General features: G+C 34.8%; 1 protein-coding gene across 1 annotated transcript in view; it reads right to left on the reverse strand.

Moving 5' to 3' along the window:
• The window catches only part of LOC117342814 (tyrosine-protein kinase RYK-like), a 56,292-nt gene extending 40,023 nt beyond the window's left edge, over positions 1–16,269 (reverse strand). The window contains exon 1 of the mRNA XM_033905073.1: positions 16,107–16,269. Within this exon, the coding sequence (XP_033760964.1) occupies positions 16,107–16,218 (112 nt within the window). The 5' untranslated portion in view covers positions 16,219–16,269. The remainder of the gene's footprint in view (positions 1–16,106) is intronic.
• Positions 16,270–22,064: the final 5,795 nt, after the last annotated feature.

The raw sequence follows: 22,064 nt of genomic DNA on the forward strand, positions 1-22,064 counted from the left end.
AAAATGGCTGTTCTTGTCATTATCTTGATATTTTGCTGACAGTGTGTAAAATCAGAAGATGGTGATTTCCAAATGCTGTCAAACATACCAGATTTTCTACAATCCTGTATTAGATTTTCAGATATAATTTTCAAGAAACAATTTTGAAAAATATTCAAGGTATCTCATGATGTAATATTTAAAATTTCAGATCAATTACAGAATAGAAACTAAACTGATGGATAAATGACATACAATGTAGTTTCAGCAAGTCTGTAATCTCTTCATCTCAAGAACATATACAAAATGGGCAATAACTCTGTCAAGTTACATTTATAAAGACATTGCTAACAAATAGTAGTTCTAATCAATACCCATAAAACAAGGGCAAATCAACAACAAACTAGAAAATATTTGTAAGACAAAAATTACCCCACTGTCATCAGTTTCAGTGTTATATAAAAAGTTACAACCTGACTTTGATCTTTAAATCTATTAAGAAATGAAGAAGCTAGAGCGATGATACTTAAACTATTGATGATTTTCTATATAGCAACTGTGAATTTGGTCTTGACCTTGGAACTCTGAAACACAAGGATGTCATGATCAGAGCTGCACAGTCACCAGTGGTGGTATACCCATATTTGACTTTTGCATATAGCATGAAGTTGCCAAGTGTTAATTAAATTGAATCAGTTGATGATTTTCTATACATAGCAACAGTATGTGACCTTGGCCTTGACCTTGGAACCATAAAACACAATACTGTCCGAAAGTATACTCATACTTGACCTTTGTATAAAGCTTGATCAAAATCTGTCACAGATTGTGAAGTTGCTAAGTGTTTACATTGAGCAATTGAGACTTGCATGGAGAATGGATTCTTCTACTTTATCGATGACAACTTCCTTGTAAAACTTGGTCAAATCCAGTGAAGTCACATTCTCAAAATTGTAATTAAAATCACCAGATGTTTCTGCTGCACAAACCATGCATATCTATAATATAATAGTTGAAATTTGCTCAATTTTAATAAGTGTCATGATGACAAAATCAAATTCATTTCTTTACATATTTTGTCTAAAGCTTCTTGATTGTCTATATATGTGTCTTCCAGTATACAGGCCACTTTTCTTTTTTTTTTTTTCATCCTCTGGCAGTTCTGCTGTATGTTGTAAGTATAATTAAATTTTAGAGTTCAACATTGTCAGATCAAAGAAATTTTTTTCTGACAACTTTGATATTCTACAAATTTAAAACATGAAAATCTTACTTTTCTAACATGACAGTTTCAATATACAGTGTATATATACATAATCATAATCCCTCCAATATTTAGAGATAAGAATAGAGAATGATTGATTTTATTTCAAATTTGTCAGTGACAGGCAGATTGTTTGATATTTATTTATCAAAGGTTTATCATTGGTCAAAGTGAATTAAATGGCATACAGTCGAGAGATAAGGAGACATATTATGCCTTGTCATGAATTCTAACCATTAATCACAGCTAAACCCCCCAGATATATATACCCACATATAGATACTGTCAGTATCTATCAGGATTAATGTATAAAACACAACATATTGATAAGCTGAAGTTTCCACCGATTCAACATCCTTCAAGGCGATGACAGGAAATAGAAATACAGTTGGTCATTTTGCTGGTGATCTGATTAAATTTTAAGGGACATTTGTATATATAGACTTCATTTATCTGACAGCAATCGCGAAACAATTTATATATACCAGCTTATATTATAACTCTTGTTGGCCCATGAAGAGTGCAGATGGAAGACTGCAAGGGGTCTTACTGTTGGAGGAACCAAAAACCCTCAAGAAAACCCAAGAGGTTGGGCCGGTGACCGAATACCTTTTCATCTCTGATCAGGGAATCAAACCCCAACTTGAAATAGTGCCCGGGTCTTATTAAGATGTACATATATACGGATCACCATGCCCACATACATATATATCCAATGTATACATTAAGACATTATTCAATTACTAATTAAAATACAATTTCTTCACACACAAATTTTGTGTACAATGTATTTAAAAGGACCCCTTGCCCTAAATATATAAACAAATAACGAAACAGCAGATGAAACTGAAAAAATTACAAATAACAGAAACCACCCTTTTTCATATGCATGACCCCACACTCAGTGTTTCTCACAATAGCATCATCTACAACCCTTAATCCAATATAAACTACTGATGTAGGCACATACTCAAAAACTGGTGCGTTTGGGTACAATTTATTTCGTAGGTAGGTAATTGCTCTCTACTGAAACTACAAATGTTTCATTCCTCTTCAAAAGGAAAGTGCCAAAAAAGGAATAAGATGCCTTGCCATACAAAATTCTCAGACTTGGCATAAAATAGGGTATTATAGCTGAGAAACAGATAGAACTGACTACAGCAGGCCAGTTAAGTTTAAATATTTCAGAAGGAAAAAATCCAGAGGGAAGGGAAGAAGTGGTTCTGTACCCAGTGATTATGCCCAGACATGAGTGAGCACAATTGGTCTTCCTGGCTGATCAGGTGTATTTAACTGAGTCTGTAATACATCACAAGCTTTGTTAGCTTTTTTACTCAGTCTGTAATACATTGCAAGCTTTGTTAGCTTTTTCACTCAGTCTGTAATACATTGCAAGCTTTGTTAGCTTCTTAACTCAGTCTGTAATACATTACAAGCTTTGTTAGCTTTTTAACTCAGTTCGTAATACATCGCAAGCTTTGTTAGCTTTTTTACTCAGTCTGTAATACATTACAAGCTTTGTTAGCTTTTTAACTCAGTCTGTAATACATCACAAGCTTTGTTAGCTTTTTAACTCAGTCTGTAATACATTGCAAGCTTTGTTAGCTTTTTTACTCAGTTCGTAATACATTGCAAGCTTTGTTAGCTTTTTTACTCAGTCTATAATACATCGCAAGCTTTGTTAGCTTTTTTACTCAGTCTGTAATACATCACAAGCTTTGTTAGCTTTTTAACTCAGTTCGTAATACATCGCAAGTTTTGTTAGCTTTTTAACTCAGTCTGTAATACATCACAAAATTTGTTAGCTTTAATCTTCAAGGTTAACCATGATGGATAGTTTATTTGTACCTCAAGTTGTAACACACTATAATATAATCAACCAAGCAGTGTCTATACCTGCCACTTGGCTACAACTGCATGGATATTGTTTTCCAAATCTGACTTGAACACTCATTTTTTTCATCATTTGAACATATTTTGTACAATATACTAGCTGATGGCAGGAGGTCATGCATTGATTTGGATGCAATATAATGAAAAACTGGGAAATGATTTAGAAAAACAATGTCCAACTCTAATATCTGTGAATTTTACAGTATTCCAGGTGACATTTATTTATATTTTTGTGTTCATGACAGAATCCAGCTATATTCTATCACGGTAAAATCCAATACAGATGGGAGCTTGCATTTGAATGGGTCTATGCTCAAGAGAATCAAGCCAATTGAATGTTTTCTATCTTTTTCAACATTTAAAGACAATCATAATTGCTTTCCTGGCTGGGTCAGTTCTTACTCCAGTTTTTGAATGACAACATTGACCAGACAAGAATTTTTCCTTTGTTAAAAACGGTCAAAATCTGTGAAAATGATATCATTAGTCCTGTGATATCATGGTAGTACAGCAACAAAGCGATGTATATATACCCATATATTGTATACCTGAAGCATTCCATTTCTAGTTAGAACCCATCAGAAACATGAGGGCTAGAAATTACCTGTAGTAATTATTATAATACATTCTTATAAAAGGTAACAAAACAGGTGACTAGGTTATATACATTAAATATTGTATTCACAAAATGTAGGTTATGGGATAGGGTGATGGTTCTAAGGTGGAAAGGTCACTATGATTATCATTTCAGAGATTATTCTTCATCACATATATATGTTATAGGAGAAATTGAAGGAAGTGAAAGTGGTTTTCATCCTTTTTGGCACACAATATTATATATTTACATTCTGAAATTTTATATGAGATTTTCAGCAGAAATATGAGTAAAAATCTGACAAGTCTTGCCTAGAAGTTATTTCTACCATTTCAAAACTGACATAAACTTTCCAGTCTATGAGCAATTTGTCACTATGTGTCACTCAGGGTAAGTTTACAACTGCCAACTATAATACCCATCATACTGTGATAATCTCATGTCCACGTTTACAGACAAACCTTTACTTACTGTACAAAGCTTCATTTAAATCTCGACAGAAGCATGTGAAGCTTGACAACCCTCAGGTTTTCAACGTGAAAAGAAATAGCTGGAGATTCTCTTTAAGATTTTCAGATAAGATAATTCTTTTGTATTGAGATAAACAAAACTGATAATTCAAAGATGAAGAATGAAAGTTCTAATGTATAAAATTTGTTTCTTCTTAGTCAACCAATAAGTTGATCATAGTTGAGCTTTATGTGCTCATCATGAGGACTGATCATGAGGACTACTATGAACTCCTTTGGGGGGGCCTTGTACATCCCTGGGGGCCCAGATTTGGTAAGACACTTCAAACAATAACACAAAGTCTTTAAACCTTGACAAAACTTTTTCAAAACCTGAATACTGATATATAATTCCTACATGTTAAAGAAAAACCCATTTAGTAAGAGGTGGTCTGATCGGGATAAACAGATAGATCTCTATTGAATGCTTAAGACACCATCACTTTAGCTAGTTTTAAAATATTCATGAAAGAAGAGGCCAAATTGGCCTGTATTGCACAAATGCCAGTATAAACTAACTATAATGTGTTATGAACTTAATGAAACCTAGTAAATGAATCACAAATCAGTTCTTTGAGCTTCTCTTCATCTGGCTTCAAAATATACAACCAGAAGTTCTGGTTCTATATTCATGTACTCTATCAATCAATTTCATCAAAACTGCAGCTAATTAAGAAAACAAATCTGCAAGGTTTAATTTTGTGCCACAGATGATCAAACATTAATAAAGCGAATGCTGTCCTGAATACCAGCTAAAATCTAATACCAAAATAGGCCAAGGTTGTTATTTGAGCAAACTTACTACCAATAGCCTTTCATCCCAGCATGTCACAGGCCAAGTGATCTTGAATCAAGACTAAAACTTATGACCTTGAAAGTAACTGCTAGGGCAAGGTCATTTATTTCTATATATACTTGTTGGTAGCCCTTAAAGCTTCTTCCCAGGATGTTACAGATCCAATATCATCACCCTATAGGCATCTTGGTTATTGAGAAGCAGTTTAAAGAAAGTAACTGCTATAATTAAGCTTGGTGGATGATAGAGAGGACACATCAATTTGAAGGACAAATTGAGGACTGACACGTACAGCACAGCACCATAAACCTCAGCAAGGCCAACTAACAAATTTAAATGGAATTATTGGGCAGTATATACTATATTCCTTTAATACTTGAACATTACAATCATAAAAATATCACCTACATAGCAGTTTGTAATTAAAAATTAACTGGCCACATGGCCGTCTAATATACCAGTCATTTTATACCAAATGGCTGTAATAATGGCAGAAATAGATTTTAAAAGAGATAATTCAAAATTTTGCTGAAACTCTTAATGCCAAAAAATGGTTTATTATTTTGTGCCCTATGGAGAATTTTTTGCCGTTTTCAACACCCATCTGGTATATCTGAATTATCATTAAAGACCTTTTCTAAGTCGTTAAGTAGGAAATTTTGCTGATGTCTAATAGGACCGTTTGTTAGAAATTTCACCCATTTTTCTGTAGCAGTGGCAAAAAGCTGATAGTCCCCCAAGTTTTCCCATAAATTTGATTAAACTAAATCTATCACGTATGAAAGCATCACATTTGTTACGATAAGATGGTCCTTGCATTAAATCGTAGATATGAAAATGGTGTTATAGCAGGCCTGAAGATATGATCATGTATATGCCAGAACCCTACATCACAGTTTCCAGTCCGAAACAAAGATTATGTATATCAGTAAGTTAAAAGCCAATGACGTAAGAAAATGTTTCAGTATTGTGACATACAATGGTGCATATGTTTAAAGCAACAAAGATAGGCTACAATTAGCTTGTGTTCACATTGACATTGAAGAATCACTTTGATATCAAACGGAAGCAAAAATTTTAAAAGAAAAGATAAGTTGCACAGGAAATCCCAATTTTAGTTTTTTTCTAAGTGATCAACAATTATATATAACTTCACATTGGTAGATTATTTGCCAAGTGTTCTATAATGTATGATTTGCTTGTGAAAAACACTGTTCTAATTGGTCAACATGCACATACTACAATTCTGATTGGTCAATTCATTGTACCACAATACTGATTGCAATTGGTTTAATGTTACATTACATGACAATTAATTCTCTGATTGGTCGACTCCACAGTTCTGGTTCGCTAATATATACCAACAGAAATTAAATCTGTCACACACAGAGAAGAACAAAAAACAAACATACTGCATGATGTAATGCTAAAGCAATACATGTCCCCTACCAACCCCTACTAAAAATAGCAACAATGACCTTGACCTTGACCCAAAATCCCTGAAACTCAAAGTTTTCCAAGATATATATGGTCCTTTAAATTAGTATTTGTGTGAAGTTTGATAATAATCCTTCAAGGAATGAAGTCACTAGAGAGCTGATATGGATTTTCTGAAAATAATAACCTTGACCTTGACCTTGTCCCTAAAACCCTGAACGTTCAACTTGTCCTAGCTAGGTAACATATTTAGTCTTTTGTATTGTGTGAATTTTGATCTAAATCCCTCCAGGAATGAAGCTGCTAGAATGCTGACAGACATTGGTGTTATATGTAAGTACTGTACATACAAACAAGACGGATCTAGATGGAGAGGAAATCTTATATAGTCACCCCTCCCCACAGTTTCATTGGTTGGGGTTCAATTCAGTTTCAGCAACGATATACAATAATTGATATATATTCTCATATCATAACATTAGTATGTATTTATAATAACTTAATGTTGGGGCCGCGGTGGCCAAGTAGTTAAGGTGTCCTGACACTCCATCACTAGCTCTCCACCTCTGGGTATATACGTAGGAGTTTGAAACTCACATGGGGCAGTTGCCTGGTACTGACCAAACGTAGTATATAGGCCATTGATTTTTCTCTGGGTTCTCGGGCTTTCCTCTGCCTCCAAAACCTGCCACGTCCTTAAATGACCCTGGCTGTTAACAGGACGTTAAACAAAATTAACCAAACCAAACTTCATAATACGATGAAGAAGAGAATGGTTTATCTTAACCATAGTTGACAGGCATACAGATACAGCAGACTTGGCAGGAAATAACTCATTTCATCAAAGGTAACAAATTATCTTTAAGATATGAAATAGCCTTCTTAATTAAATGCCTTCTTATATTATTAATTCCCTTCCAGTTCCTTCCTCAGTATAAAATGCTCCATCATCAGTCATAATCTTCTCATCCTTCCACATGTTTCCAATGTAATCTTTCTAGATCTATATTCTTCGCTCCAAAGACAAATCAATATGTGATGAATCTATGCAAACTCACCCACAATATATAATGTTTTCGTCAGAATACAAATTGCTGTGAATATATATTTCAACTCCAATGATTTTCTGTCATTAGCACAGCCATACAGTATATTGACAGATCTTAAAACTGGAAGCAGAAAACATGATGAATTGTCTCTCGGTGTACTCGGTTACTGTATATAACCATCTAATACATCATTATGTACCATGTCTTCAAGCTGTGTACAAATTACAATGCCAGACTTTTTTCCGTTACTCAACAACATTTTTTTTTAAGTTTCTTCAGATATATTTTTTTCCTATGGCCTATAGCTCTGTTTCAGGGAAATTCTTTTCTATTCCCACAGAAGACAACTTCTTAACAAATCGTAACATATTTCGACAACTTAATTTAAATTCAGTACAGAGATCCAACGATCTTTTTTGACATGAAAACAAAAGTGCCTTATAATTCTCATGATGATGACAGACTACTAAACCATTTTTGGAACCATATACATGTGATTAAGAATTATTATCTATCAAGTCTTGCATTTTACAAAAAGAAAGAAGTTGAATTCAAAACACATCACATTGGTGCAAATATTGAGCATAAAAAAATTATATCTTAAACTAACTGGAATGGCTACTTAATCAATATTATATTTCATCACATGACCATGACCTTCCCAGACAGACCAGACAGATCAACAGCTCATTTTGTGGTTTGTTTGTTTTTGTTTTTTCATTATGCTGATGTTCATAACATATTTAGACAAAACCAATATAAGTTCAGATAATTGAAAGTTGGGATGTATGTGACCTTTGGATAGATGACATTCTACTGTACACACAGCAATCAAAGTTTGTTTTTCTAACAGAAACACAGATGATTATCCAGGGTAGTTTCCTCAAGTAATCGAGTACCACTACTTAAAGCTACTCTCATCAATGACAGACTGTATATGTGTTCATCATAATGGAGGTGCGTAGCTCAAGGCCAGAGGAATAAATCATCTCTTTCCTTCAACGCTAAACATATGATCTATTTATCCTTTAGGCCAGTAGTATAGCTCTCTCTCTCAATCCATAACTTCCTCACTCTCTCTCTCTCTCTCAATCAATATCTTCCTCACTCTTTCTCTCAATCCATAACTTCCTCACTAGCACTCGATTCTTCAACAGCCTTTCTCCTTCCTTTCGGAATATACTGTTTCCAGCATAAACCTAAATCTTTTACAATAGTTATATTATAAACAGAAGTAAGTGATATTGTGCCAGTGTGCTATACTAACAAGCGACTGTTATATTAATTAGCACACACAGGTTTTCTCGGCTCTGGAGGAGCACCAGGCTTAATGGTCCACATTTATAGTCATATCTCGTGATCAGAGAAGTTTCATATTTAATTACTGATTTGAATTGTTGAAACATGTTTGATAAGAGCTTATCAAACTCAAAATTAAAGTGCCAACATCAAGATTGAACTATCAATTTTTAAAAGAAGTTAACTAGATATTAGTTCAAAAACTGTTACATTGAAAAAATGTTATTCAGGTGTGGCAGGTAACAAAGTCTTTCAGGTGTCACACGGGTAAGATGCCATCCAGTTGTATCAAAGGTAGTAATGTCATTCAGGTGTCACACAGGTAAAAATGTCATTCAAGTATCACAAAGGTAATGATGTTTTTCACGTGTCACACAGGTAACAATGTCATTCAGGTGACACACAGATAATAATATCATTAGGGTGTCACACAGGAAAAAATGTCAATCAGGTCTGACACAGTGGTAACAATGTCATTCAGGTGTCGCAAGGGTAATAATGTCATTCAGGTATCGTACAGGTAATAATTCATTTAGGTGTTAAACAGGTAACAAATGTCATTCAGGTGTCACCTACAGGTTACAATGACGTTCACTACATTCAAGTGGCAAACAGGTAACAAATACAATGTCGTCTAGTTGGCACACGGTTATGTCAATCACATGTCACACAGGTAACAATGTCATTCAGGTGTCACACAGGTAACAATGTCATTCAGGTGTCACACAGAGGTAACAATGTCATTCAGGTGTCACACAGGTAACAATGTCATTCAGGTGTCACACAGGTAACAATGTCATTCAGGTGTCACATAGGTAACCATGTCATTCAGGTGTCACACAGGTAACAATGTCATTCAGGTGTCACATACGTAACAATCCTACAGGTGTCACACAGAGGTAACAATGTCATTCAGGTGTCACACAGGTAACAATGTCATTCAGGTGTCACACATGTAACAATCCTACAGGTGTCACACAGAGGTAACAATGTCATTCAGGTGTCACACAGGTAACAAAGTCATTCAGGTGTCACACAGGTAACAATGTCATTCAGGTGTTACACAGGTAACAATGTCATTCAGGTGTCACTTATGTAACAATCCTACAGGTGTCACACAGAGGTAACAATGTCATTCAGGTGTTACACAGGTAACAATGTCATTCAGGTGTCACACATGTAACAATCCTACAGGTGTCACACAGAGGTAACAATGTCATTCAGGTGTTACACATGTACAGGTACCAAAGTCATCCAGGTTTCATTCAGGTGTCACTCATGTAACAATGTCCTACAGGTGTCCCACAGAGAACAATATTGTCACACGGGTACCAAGGTCATTCAGGTGTCACAGGACGAGGTAACAAACAGCTCACCATCTATACATCGTTTGATTATGCTATGCAGTAACAACAAAGCTCTCTGGCAATTTCATGGCATAACTATTAGTACACTAGTCTACACTGTATATGTATTTGTAGTTTTGTAGTTTACCTGGATTATAACTTAGATGTTTTAAGCTTTGAAGTACAAGGAATCACCATGCTAATGACTTTCAGAAAACCCCACAATTGTAAAGTAATTAGTATACAGCATTGGTACATAAAAATCAGACAATGTAATTATTTCATTTTTTCAAAGAGTAGTTAAGCTATACAGAGCTTTCAAGTACCACTTCCTGTGGAAACAAATTCTGGGAGGTAAATTCAACTGACAGATTGCAATAAGAGTGTTTTAAAAGTACACACAAATAAAAATCCTACCTTATAATGCTTACCACACATGGATAATACAATGTGTAATCATATCCAATAATACATTTTAACTATTTCTTTTTAGTTTTTATGATATAGTTTTTATCTTCTACTGAGAAAAATATTTTCTTATGATTTTTTTTTCCTTGAAATTAAAAATTTAATTCTTGCCTTTTTAGAATGAACATATGGCACCTTGTCAACGCATGCCCCAACATACATTACACTGTTAACATTGTAACACAGCATGTATTTCTAACTTATATTAAATATCACCATGTTTTCATTATACACCAATTACAGATGGGGATTAGTATAAAATGAAAAATAACATCTTAAAGAGAAATAGTAATGCTTATGCAAATAGGACTTGATTTTAATCAAACTTTATAATGAAATTCAAATCACTTTATGTACACGTTTTCAAGAATAAATGTGTTCCCAAGAAGTTTTTCTCTGCAAAAGTTATCCCATTCATGAAATGATTATCATACAGCACAAATGTATACCTGATAATATAATCTTCTTATCAACATTCAAAGCATGGCTGAAAGTTTCAATATTAAGTCTGTATTAAGCCAAGTTTGATACATAGTAAGCTACATGTACCCCAACTTATATAGTGATTCCTCTCAGTACCAAAAGTACAACACACTAATACCGGTAAATAAAAATTGATGTTTCAGATTTAAGATTAATTTTGACTGATCAATCTACAGTGTATATATGTGTATGTATACAGATTTTACTAAAAATGAATATTTTACTTCTACAGAATCTTCAAAATATAATAAAATCGAGAAAAAAAAATCAAGAAAAGATATAAATGCCCTCGCTGCCACTTGATGATACCCGAAACCTCAGCAGTTCCTGAGATTAGCTATTTACATATAATTACATTGCATCAGAACAGGACGGCCATGGGTAACACTATTATTATGATCCCCCCACCCCCATTTTATGGGGGGGGGGGGGGGGGGGGGGGGCGACATACATTTAAATTACTCATGGTTTGTTTATGGGTAAGACAGACTTTACCCAATTAATTCAATTAATTATGCTCTGACCAGAAAGCATGATGCATGCATGTTGATATGTTTTTTCTGAGTATTTTTATGATCTACCTGATCAATCAGATCCTAATTCCCAAAACTGAAAACCCACCTTCCACCTCTTGCCCACCTTCACACCTCATAAGAAATATTTACACCAAGTTTTATAATTTCTAATCTCAGTGTCCATATGAAACATGATCTACACACAATGTGTACAAAAACACACAATGATTATATTATTCTTAAGAAACTAAATCATTCAATCTCGGCTCAACAGAATGATCAAACAGAAATATAGTGTCTACTATGTAACATATTGTTTTGTAATCTGTTGACAAAATCTCCACTAGTAGATTCTTTCTGTTTAAAAATTTTGAACCAATTAACAGATTTTTATCAGAATAGAATTAACAACTCATTGATTATAAACACAAACTAACTAACGATCCAAGTTAATATAATTACCAGAGTTCTATCAAGTATGAAGGTCAACTGCAGGCATTCTTATTATTCAAAAGCATTGTTAGATTCACCGAGAACAATGCTTTTTTTTTTTATCTTATAAAAACAACAAAAGTTGTCTAGATCTGTTAACAAACTTATCTTAATGTAGTGTTACAAATTAACTTTTGAGGAATATGGATATTTATAACAATCCTATTCATATAATTATCTACCAATGATGTAGATTTGCATACTGGTATCAACCATCAAGCTTTCTATTATATCTGCTCATGCGGGATTGTGAAGTAGGGGTTACTAAAATATTTGCCTATAAATCGTATTTCACAATTATTTCTCCTCACCAAGGGCACAATATTCAACAGATAATTTTTCAATGAGTACAGGGTACGCATAGCACCATTGTGACGAATAGACAATAAATCATTTTCCACACAAAACCAAACCAATGCTCTAGGAATTGGTTCATATTAAGTTATAACTACATTTTTTTTATGAAAAGGTCGAACATTATATCTTAGCATAATAAATTATACATAATGCTTTATATCTATAACTAAGACCACACTTAAGTATCTATATGTAAAAGGATGATTGTCAGCTTTATATTTGTAAAATAAAATCTTTTCACCCTTTATATATATGTGACCAATTCCATCAATCATGACGATTATATTGGTTTTGGGGGGGGGGGGGGGGGGGATGCAAAGGAGTGAGAGAGTTATTTACAGTGAATAATACTGATTTATTTTCTTTTTTGCATTTTTACCCTGAACAACTTTTTTTCTGAAGATGTCAAAAAATATAGCAAAAAGAAAATACCACATTCACTTCTATTGTGAGTATTCAATAACTTAAATACACTGTAACACAAAAGGGAAACCCGTAGACAAACAATTTGATGCCAGAATAAAACTAAATCATGCAGTATTGTCCACCTCCACAATAACGTAATGCACCCATAAATCTATCTCATCCTCAAATTACACCAATTTAGGTATCACATGTCGTAACGTACAGATAAAAGGACTGAAAAAAAAGATGGAATTGTTATTTGAAATTGTTTGTTCTATTAAAAGTGTCAACATTTTCTTTTTTAAATCGTTTATTATGCTATTATCTTTTTCAGAGGAAGTCATGCATCATAATCACCATTATTTTTAATAGCATTTCTATTGTATTATGCTAATAATTCTTACAAAATAAATCAGGATTTTTTTCATAGTAGGTCAGTTGGCGCAGTGGGTTATTTTGTTCAAACTTACAAGTTGGTATTATTGTGGGTTGTGGAGTGTGTATATATATAAAGACTTTAAAAAGGTCATAATGAAAATTACACATCAATACAACAAAAATTTGACAGTCATGCATGCTGCAAAAGGTCCTGAAATTTTTAAATTTCCTATATAGAAAAACAAATAATGAGCTCAATCTTTTTTTTCCAAAGTTTTTTTTTTTTTTAATTGATACAAATGTATAAAGGGGGAAAAAAGTTACAGACCAGTTCAAAATACATTGTTAAAAAAAACAAATATTGAAATGTGGGATTTTTTTGTCTTGCGGTGTGTGGCCTTCAATCAGAGGCTGTATATAATATGACTGGAATGATTAGTACTATATACTGGTAATGATATACTACACAATTACACATGTAAGTTTGCAACAGAATAATACCAGAAATTGTAACACTGTAATAACGACGCACTTTAACAATCAAGGTGGCACAACAAAAAAAAGATCTTCAACAATGAAGACTTCTTTCAGGACCCCTACTATTTGTATGGTTATAACAGAACAGGATAGGTCTCCACATAGAATCTTTTTATAGACGGACAATGACAAGAGACATGTTCCTATAGCTAATGCAAACAGTATTGTGACCCGTTATAGAGTCCCAAAACACTGGGGTGAGAATCCTTCTACAGGGCGGCTTAGTACCAGAAAACCTTGTGTTTTATCAGGAGCTTACACGTAGTGTCGTTAGGATTAATTGATTTAATCGATGATTAGTCATTTTTCTTCTATGACTAATTGATCATCTTTAAATTTCTATGACTGTTCAGTTTGGTTTTTTTCAGAGGTTTGGGATGTAGCATTTTTGCTTCATTTTGGGAAGAATATTGGTGATTGGAAAGGAAATTGTCAAGAGTAAACAGAATTTTTTTTTTATTATTATTATTTTTCAGTGGTTAATGCCTTCACAACAGCCAGGGTCATATGAGGATGGGTGTCAAGGAGACTCCTAGAGTAAGAAAAGCAAAGCACAGAAAGACAGAGCAGTGAGCTCGAGAAAATAAAGAAAAAATAAAAGATCCCAAGTGTTGCAATAGAGGCAGAAGATGTATCATAGTCGTTCAATGTCCCCTAAATAGAAGTCATGGCAGACAATTCTTGATTCTTCAGGGGGCCCCCTTTCAGTCGCCTTTTACGATCAACATGTAGTGGGATACAGCGGGCCTTATTAGGCTCTCCAATGTGCCCCCTGGATAGAATTCGAAGACATCAGAGAAACCACCCCGACCCTGCAGGGTAACCCACATTTAGTCAACTCCTACTGCATGCAGTGAGATGCAGCAGGCATATTCTTTCCTTGCTTCTGCATGGGTGCAAAATTTGGTAATTTGGATGAATATAAAATAATTTCAAAAATGGTGCCCATTATTCATATGGGTTTGACATGTACAACGATAAGCAATCTAGCTAGGGGTTGCAGCGGTATTTTTTCATTTAGGGTCATAGGAATCAAAATGCAATCGCCTGTGCCATATTATCAGCCCCAATAAAGCCTTGGACATGATTTGATTTGAAAAAGTTAATTTTGACAGTTAATGAAAATTAAGAGCTAAGAGAAAAATTAAACAAATTTGGTAATTTATTTTTCCCTTAAAATCATTAAAACTACCATATTATATTCCTAAGTTACTAAAAAATATAAGCACATCTTACACATTAAACACATTTTATTGAATGCTTTTAAATAGATTATATTTTCCTAATTTCTGTTCATAATCAGTCGATAATCGATCATTAATTACTTGAGAAATCTTGCAATTGATTATAAATAACTTTCAAATGTGATTCTTTACACTACATACCAGTAAACAAACCATAGGAAAATTTGTAATGTGTGTACCTTGTGCATATTATTCATTTAAATATATATTGAACATTATTTTTATTTATATTTTTTACATGGTAAAAAGCAACATAAGCTCCAGAGCTTCTATAATAAAAAAAAATATGTTATGTGTGATTAACACAACACCAGTAAATTAAATTGAAATTAATTTTAACCAATACCTAGGTTCAATAAAATTTTGTAATGGGATAATAAAATACATACTGACACACAGTAAGGATTTAGTATGTATATCAAAACTTAAAAGTTAGCTTTAAAAATTCTTAATTGAAACTATTTATTCCAATGATTTAAGAAATCATATTATTTCTGGTAAATACATCAGTGTGATAACATATGCACCACGTGTATTCGTGCCACATGTGTAGAACCACACGTGTGTTTGCAGTGTGTACTGCTAACGTTACTGATAGACCTAATTATTCGTATGCTTCATCTTGATATTACGATTAGTTTAGATAAAATTTAACAGGAGATCAGTTAACTGTAATATTGAAAGACTTTAAGAACTAGAAGACAGTAAAAAAAAAGGTGCTTTAAGTGTTGAACTTTCTCGGGGTGACTAATAGACAGGAAACTTTCAATGCCCTGAAAATCTGGGGCAATACACATGATGTGTATTCCACCTTTCATGAGAGTAGGCTTCATTAAGTATATAATAACTCCCAAATCCCGAACCGAACAAGTCTGAAAATAAAGCACCGTTATAACAGGAATTACAATGTGTTGTTTGGATGATATTGCTTTCTCAGAGGCAAATAACATCTTTAAACCGCCGTAAACAACATTACACCCGTACAAGTAACCCACATCTCTAAAACAAAATGCCCGACATAATGTTTTGCATCTGCAGCAAACTTGTGTTTACAACTTACCTAGAAGTCTAAATGTCTCCGCCGAGTCAAGATACATATTGAAATAAGCGGCTGGACATGTCATTAATCCAAATACGACGATACATCCGAGGTAAAAACACCGTGAGGACATTTTGTTGTGCTAGCTCCGATACACAAACCTCGAATACACCGACATGACCGAGGCTTATTGACATTTTCAGTAGTCAACTAATGGGCGGAGCAAATACCGGGAACGGAACTGAAGATCCGGATTGGATAATAAGTTTAACGCGTAAGGTACGTCCGTTGTGATAACAACGCTCTGAAAATCTGAGAATCGTTTTACTGTGACTTTACAAAATTCAAAAACCTTGCGACGAGAAAGATGTAAAAACACAAATGGCGATGCCGAATACCATAAAATCTAAATAGAGACCATGCTAAGATAGTATGTATTCCCCAATAAGTGTTAGGATCTTAGGTTTGCATTTCATGAGATTTTATGAAACGAGTCTTAGAAGTTTTTGTTTTTTTTGCGAGCCTTGGTGTGAAAAAGTTAAAACTTCGAGACGAGTTTCACAAAATCCCTCAGGAAAAGAAAACAAATAAATACTTTTTATCACATAAATCAGAAATCAGCTTACACGAGACATTTTTTAAAGTCAAAACGCGGAAGATATAATCAAGCGGAGACAGTCATTTTGGTACGGTAAATTGTTTTCAGGGTCCATGCCTATTTATCGTGACGAACATATTACCGTGACGTAAAACTGCGCAGATTTTTGCAAGCAATTTCTTGGCGGTTTTTCCCATGCGATTCCTGTCTGCGTCATGGTAAGTATTCATTCACATAAAAACAAAAGCTCCTGGTCACATATAAGTTAATGCTGACCTTTCAATATCCAGCGCCATTTCACGTCATTTAATATGTTCGCCACAATAATAGGCATGGACCCTGTACACTTTTCGTGAATAAACCCTTTCCTGTTACTACCAGTAAGGCAACAACAGTTATAACGTCCTTATTAAATATCCATACTATATTTTATCGAAATTTCACGCATAGACCCGCCTGTCTCCTCTTAAATTCCTTTTTTATTGATACTATCTAAAAAAAAAAATTTTGCTTTGAATTTTACCGCCATCACTACTAGGACTAAGCCAATCAGCTGAACCAGGTCCCTGAGGAAAATGCGTTTCTTAGGTTTGTAGCTGTTTTCCTGCGTAAATAACATTGAAATGGGTACTTTCTATCTACGAGACTAAAAGGTAGGATCTTGAGTTTTTCAAAATCGAAAATATACACTCCTACTGAAAATAGAATAACGTAGGATTCCAGGTGTAAAAATGCAGGAATTCCCAAAGTAGGGGCTCCTCAGTGCACTGTAAAATTAATGTCAGGGTTATTGTTTTTCGAGTACCCACGTGCTGTAATATGCTATTAAACCTACACAATAACAACAGTTATCCGATAGAAAAGACTTCAAAACTTTGATTTGATATACATTTCACATCCTTTGAACTTCAAACGAGCGAATAAAGGGATAGAGTCGCTATTAATAACATACGGTAAAATATTTAGTCGTATGGGCCGTACTAATTGTCATCCTACTTTCTTAAGTATGCAAACTATAGTGTACCCAATAAACTAATGAATTTCCTTAACGGAACTTTTGGGTTTTGAAACGTCCGCTTGTTGGTATATAATTGTCACTCTCGTCCACGTTCCAGTTACATTCCAAGTTCCTGTGCCATCAGATGTACCGTTGTTTGGAAGTTTGTGTCAAATCCCTATGTCATTAGTGAGTTCGTGGGTTGGGAGAATATGCCAAATCCCTGTGTCATTAGAGAGTTCGTGGGTTGGGAGATTATGCCAAATCCCTGTGTCATTAGAGAATTCGTGGGTTGGGAGATTATGCCAAATCCCTGTGTCATTGGTTATAGTTCGTGGGTGGGGAGATTATGCCAAATCCCTGTGTCAATGGTTATAGTTCGTGGGTGGGGAGATTATGCCAAATCCCTGTGTCATTGGTTATAGTTCGTGGGTGGGGAGATTATGCCAAATCCCTGTGTCATTGGTTATAGTTCGTGGGTGGGGAGATTATGCCAAATCCCTGTGTCATTGGTTATAGTTCGTGGGTTGGGAGATTATACCAAATCCCTGTGTCATTGGTTATAGTTCGTGGGTTGGGAGATTATACCAAATCCCTGTGTAATTAGATAATTCGTGGATTGGGAGATTATGTCAAATCCCTGTGTCATTAGATAATTCGTGGGTTGGGATATTGTGTAAAATCCCTGTGTCATTAGATAGTTCGTGAATTGGGAGATAATGCCAAATACCTGTCTGTATACTTAAAGGCCCTTTACAAACTAAGTCGTCATTTATTTTCGAGCAATTTTGATCTAGTATTTAATAAAATCATACAAAACATCATTTGAAATATTTATCCTATAAATAACAACTAGTCTTTCCCCATGAATTTAGTAACTAATGCTATAGAAATTTACATGTCTGAAAGGCAAGTGGATATTATTTTACCAAAAAAGCATACTTAAGTAACAAGAGAGAAATCCTTGTAAACCATGACTCATTCTTCCTCTCAGTCTGTCTAATACTCAATCATTCATCACTTAGATATGCAACTTCACCGCGGGCCGACGTGAACTTAAAATAGTCAAAATAAGGCTGACCAATTGCGTTCATAACCAGTAAATAACATTGTGACGTTACAGCTCCGTGTGTCCTATTCTGGGAATGCGGTCATGCATCTAAAGTCCTTTTGAAATCAAGTAAGAGTTCGGTTCTCAAATACGTGTACCGTATGACATGTCTATTGTTTTGAACTGTGTGATATTGAAAGTTAATATGAAATTAATTATCTATTGTTAAAGCTCGATTCTTTAGCATTATTGTAAATGAAAGGAAAAGTGAAAATATTCTTGATTTTATTTAAGAGAATAGTCAGCGAAGTCCAGGATACAGTGAATCGACTGGCCGTTAATTAATCAAGTAACAACAGGACCTTGAGCGACTCAAGCAATGTTGTAACAAACTCATGGAGGTTGTACCATCCAAAAGCAACTTCCGTCATGTTCAACGAACCACGGGTAACTGGAAACATCGATAGAAACATCGTATCTTCAACAAACTTAGTCCGTGTGAGAAAAAAAAGGAATGAGAAGTCCAGGACAGAGCTGATCGAGTGGCGGTGAATTTATTAAACGACACCATCAACAAGGCCTTGAGTTACCGAAACAATGTATGAAGCTCGTAACCACCCACAAAGCAACTTCCGTCAGGTTCAACCATTCATGGATAGCTCCAGAGATTATTTCGTCTTCAATAAAGCCAGTTCGTCTGAGAAAAGAAAGAAATTAGAAGACTAACTGTTACACGAAGTTTCAATGCACAATCGACAATAAATGACACTGGATTCACAGCGACTATGGCAATAACCTATTCATCACTGAAATAAGGGAACGTGTAAGAGACTGTGGAATCACATCAAAAGCAAGAACAGACTCATCCGGTGTATCCCCAGATCCTTCACCAAGGAAATGCATCCTGGTAAGTAAACCCAGGGTCATGGCTGAGATCTCCAAATGACCAGTACTGCTGTGCATAGATCACAGAGGGCGTAAGTTCCATACCCAACCTCAGTCAAAACAATCCATGTGGATGTCAGAAGTATCAGCTACTTCAGAACACATATAATAGGAAGTATAAATCCATGGGTGCTGATGAAGTCCCAGCACCTGCGCCAATGCCATCTCAGCTATAATGTGAAAACCATGGACCTCCAAACACCCATCGACATTGGAACCGTTCCCGGTTATTGGAAGAAAGTGAACATCATCCCTATTTCGTGAAAGGAGACATCATCTAATTAGTTCCGTTGACGTCCATCTGCAGTAGGCTGTTAGAGCACATCCTCAACACTTTACTTCACGGACCACCTCTGTTGTCACGTCATCCTATCCGACTATCAACACGAATTCAGAAAGAAGAATAGAACCAGTTAACACAGACCATAGATGACATTGCTAGTAGTGTCAACAATCATCCTGACCTGTCAAAAGCAACCGGCAAGGTCCAACACGAAATATTTCTAGGTAAATTCATTCACTATGGCATCCGTTGAAATGCCCTCCGTTAGATAAAGAATTCCCTTAATAGTAGGACACCGAAATTAGTTCTTGGAAGTCATCAGTCATATTCATCAACCAATCACTTCCAGGGTGTCCCTAGAAGAAATACTCGGACCCCTCTATTTCTCAATGGACATCAACGTTCTAGCTTCTTGTGTAACTTCTGTTCCTCAGATGTTTGTGGACGACCTGTTTGCTGTACAGAACGATCTCCATTCGTGACGACTCTCTTACCTTGCAACCGTACCTGGATAGTCTACACGGGAGAGGGAGTATGCTTGGCAAGTGAGCTTTAATCGCCGTCAAGGGAACATCCTCCTTCCTTTGTCTACTGGGGATCATAAAATAATGTTCGACTTAAGTTAAGGGTTAGAGTGCATGAACATAAATTTTCATAAAATGCTGTCACGTATTTACCATTGTATGATATTTTATGAAAGAGGTCATTACGAAGTTTCATAATTTGTGTCCAATTTCATTGAATTTTTCAAATTAAATATGTTTAAACTAAACATTGATTCATCCAGTCGCCATTAAAACATTTGCTCTCCCAGTCTGAGGTGAGTACTTGGAACTAGCCCCTACCACCATCAGTTGCGCCATCACCATTCGCTGATACTTTCTACCACAGCATCAACAAGGTCCACCTTGTGGCCACCCAACAGTAAGTTACCACATAGCTTTTTACGTTTTTATTATACATCAGCTATCGTCGATAGAAGAAGAAGAAGAAGAAGAAGAATTTGGTTTTGAGGCTATCCCTCCAGATATGCAATTACGTTAAAATACTGAAAGGGTTGTATCTTTAAACTATGCCCACCCTATAACAGAAGAATATGACAATTATACTTGTGTAAGCATAAAATAAGCGTGCTTGTGTTGGCATAGGACGACTGAAAGCGGAATGATATTGAATAAGATAAGTGATTGTCCATCTTTATAGTGTATATCAATATGATGAATTGAATTTTCAGGAGCTGAAATTTTTAAAAGAAAATCCAGAATGTATGTCGCACGATGTCAAGATATAACTCAACTAACAATCAGAATCTACAAAGTTTGAAATAGAAGATTTTCCGAAAAAAAAACGTTCACAATGGTGAAAAATAATGAAGATATTTTCATTTACATAGAAATGTTAGCCATTTCAAATCAATAGTTGGGGATTACATAAGATAACCATATCTTATCTAAAGCTGTGATGTAAAGGAGCTAGACTCTCACAGTGTTCAGAATTCAGTCCAGTAATTTTGTGTGTGTATGTTTTTTTGTGTTTTGTTTTGCATTGACAAGAAAGAAGTTTTTCCAGTTTATTTATTGATGTATTTGTTTCGCTGTGTTTCTTTTGGTCTTGTTCTTTGTGTGTGTGGGTAATTTTCCAATAATTGAAGATTCGGAGAGATTAACATTGACGAGGTTCTCTAATAAGAGGATAATCATAACGTAGATGCGTAACATGCTATATATTGAATACGTTTTTCGTAAAACAAAAACTAACGAAACACTCGCTGTGTAAATATGTTTCTGCCTAAGAAACAATTAGGTACTATACTATACACTGTAATTGTTGTTTTACTTAGACAGAAACATATTTACACAGGGAGTGCTTCGTTAGTTTTTGTTTTACGAAAAACGTATTCAATATATAGCATGTACAGATAGTTTTTTTTCGGCATAGCCGTAAATATTCTTTTGGCCCGGATATGACGCGACAGGTGGCGTTACTGGTCAAGATAAAGTATGTGATTGGTCAATGTAGCGGTCAATACAAAATGCAGATATGCAGTTAAAAACGAAACAAAGTTAAGATTTAATGCAAGCTGAATAAGTGGATGTATCTTTTCA

The sequence above is a fragment of the Pecten maximus genome, chromosome 14, assembly GCF_902652985.1.
Source record: "Pecten maximus chromosome 14, xPecMax1.1, whole genome shotgun sequence".
NCBI classification, from domain to species: domain Eukaryota; kingdom Metazoa; phylum Mollusca; class Bivalvia; order Pectinida; family Pectinidae; genus Pecten; species Pecten maximus.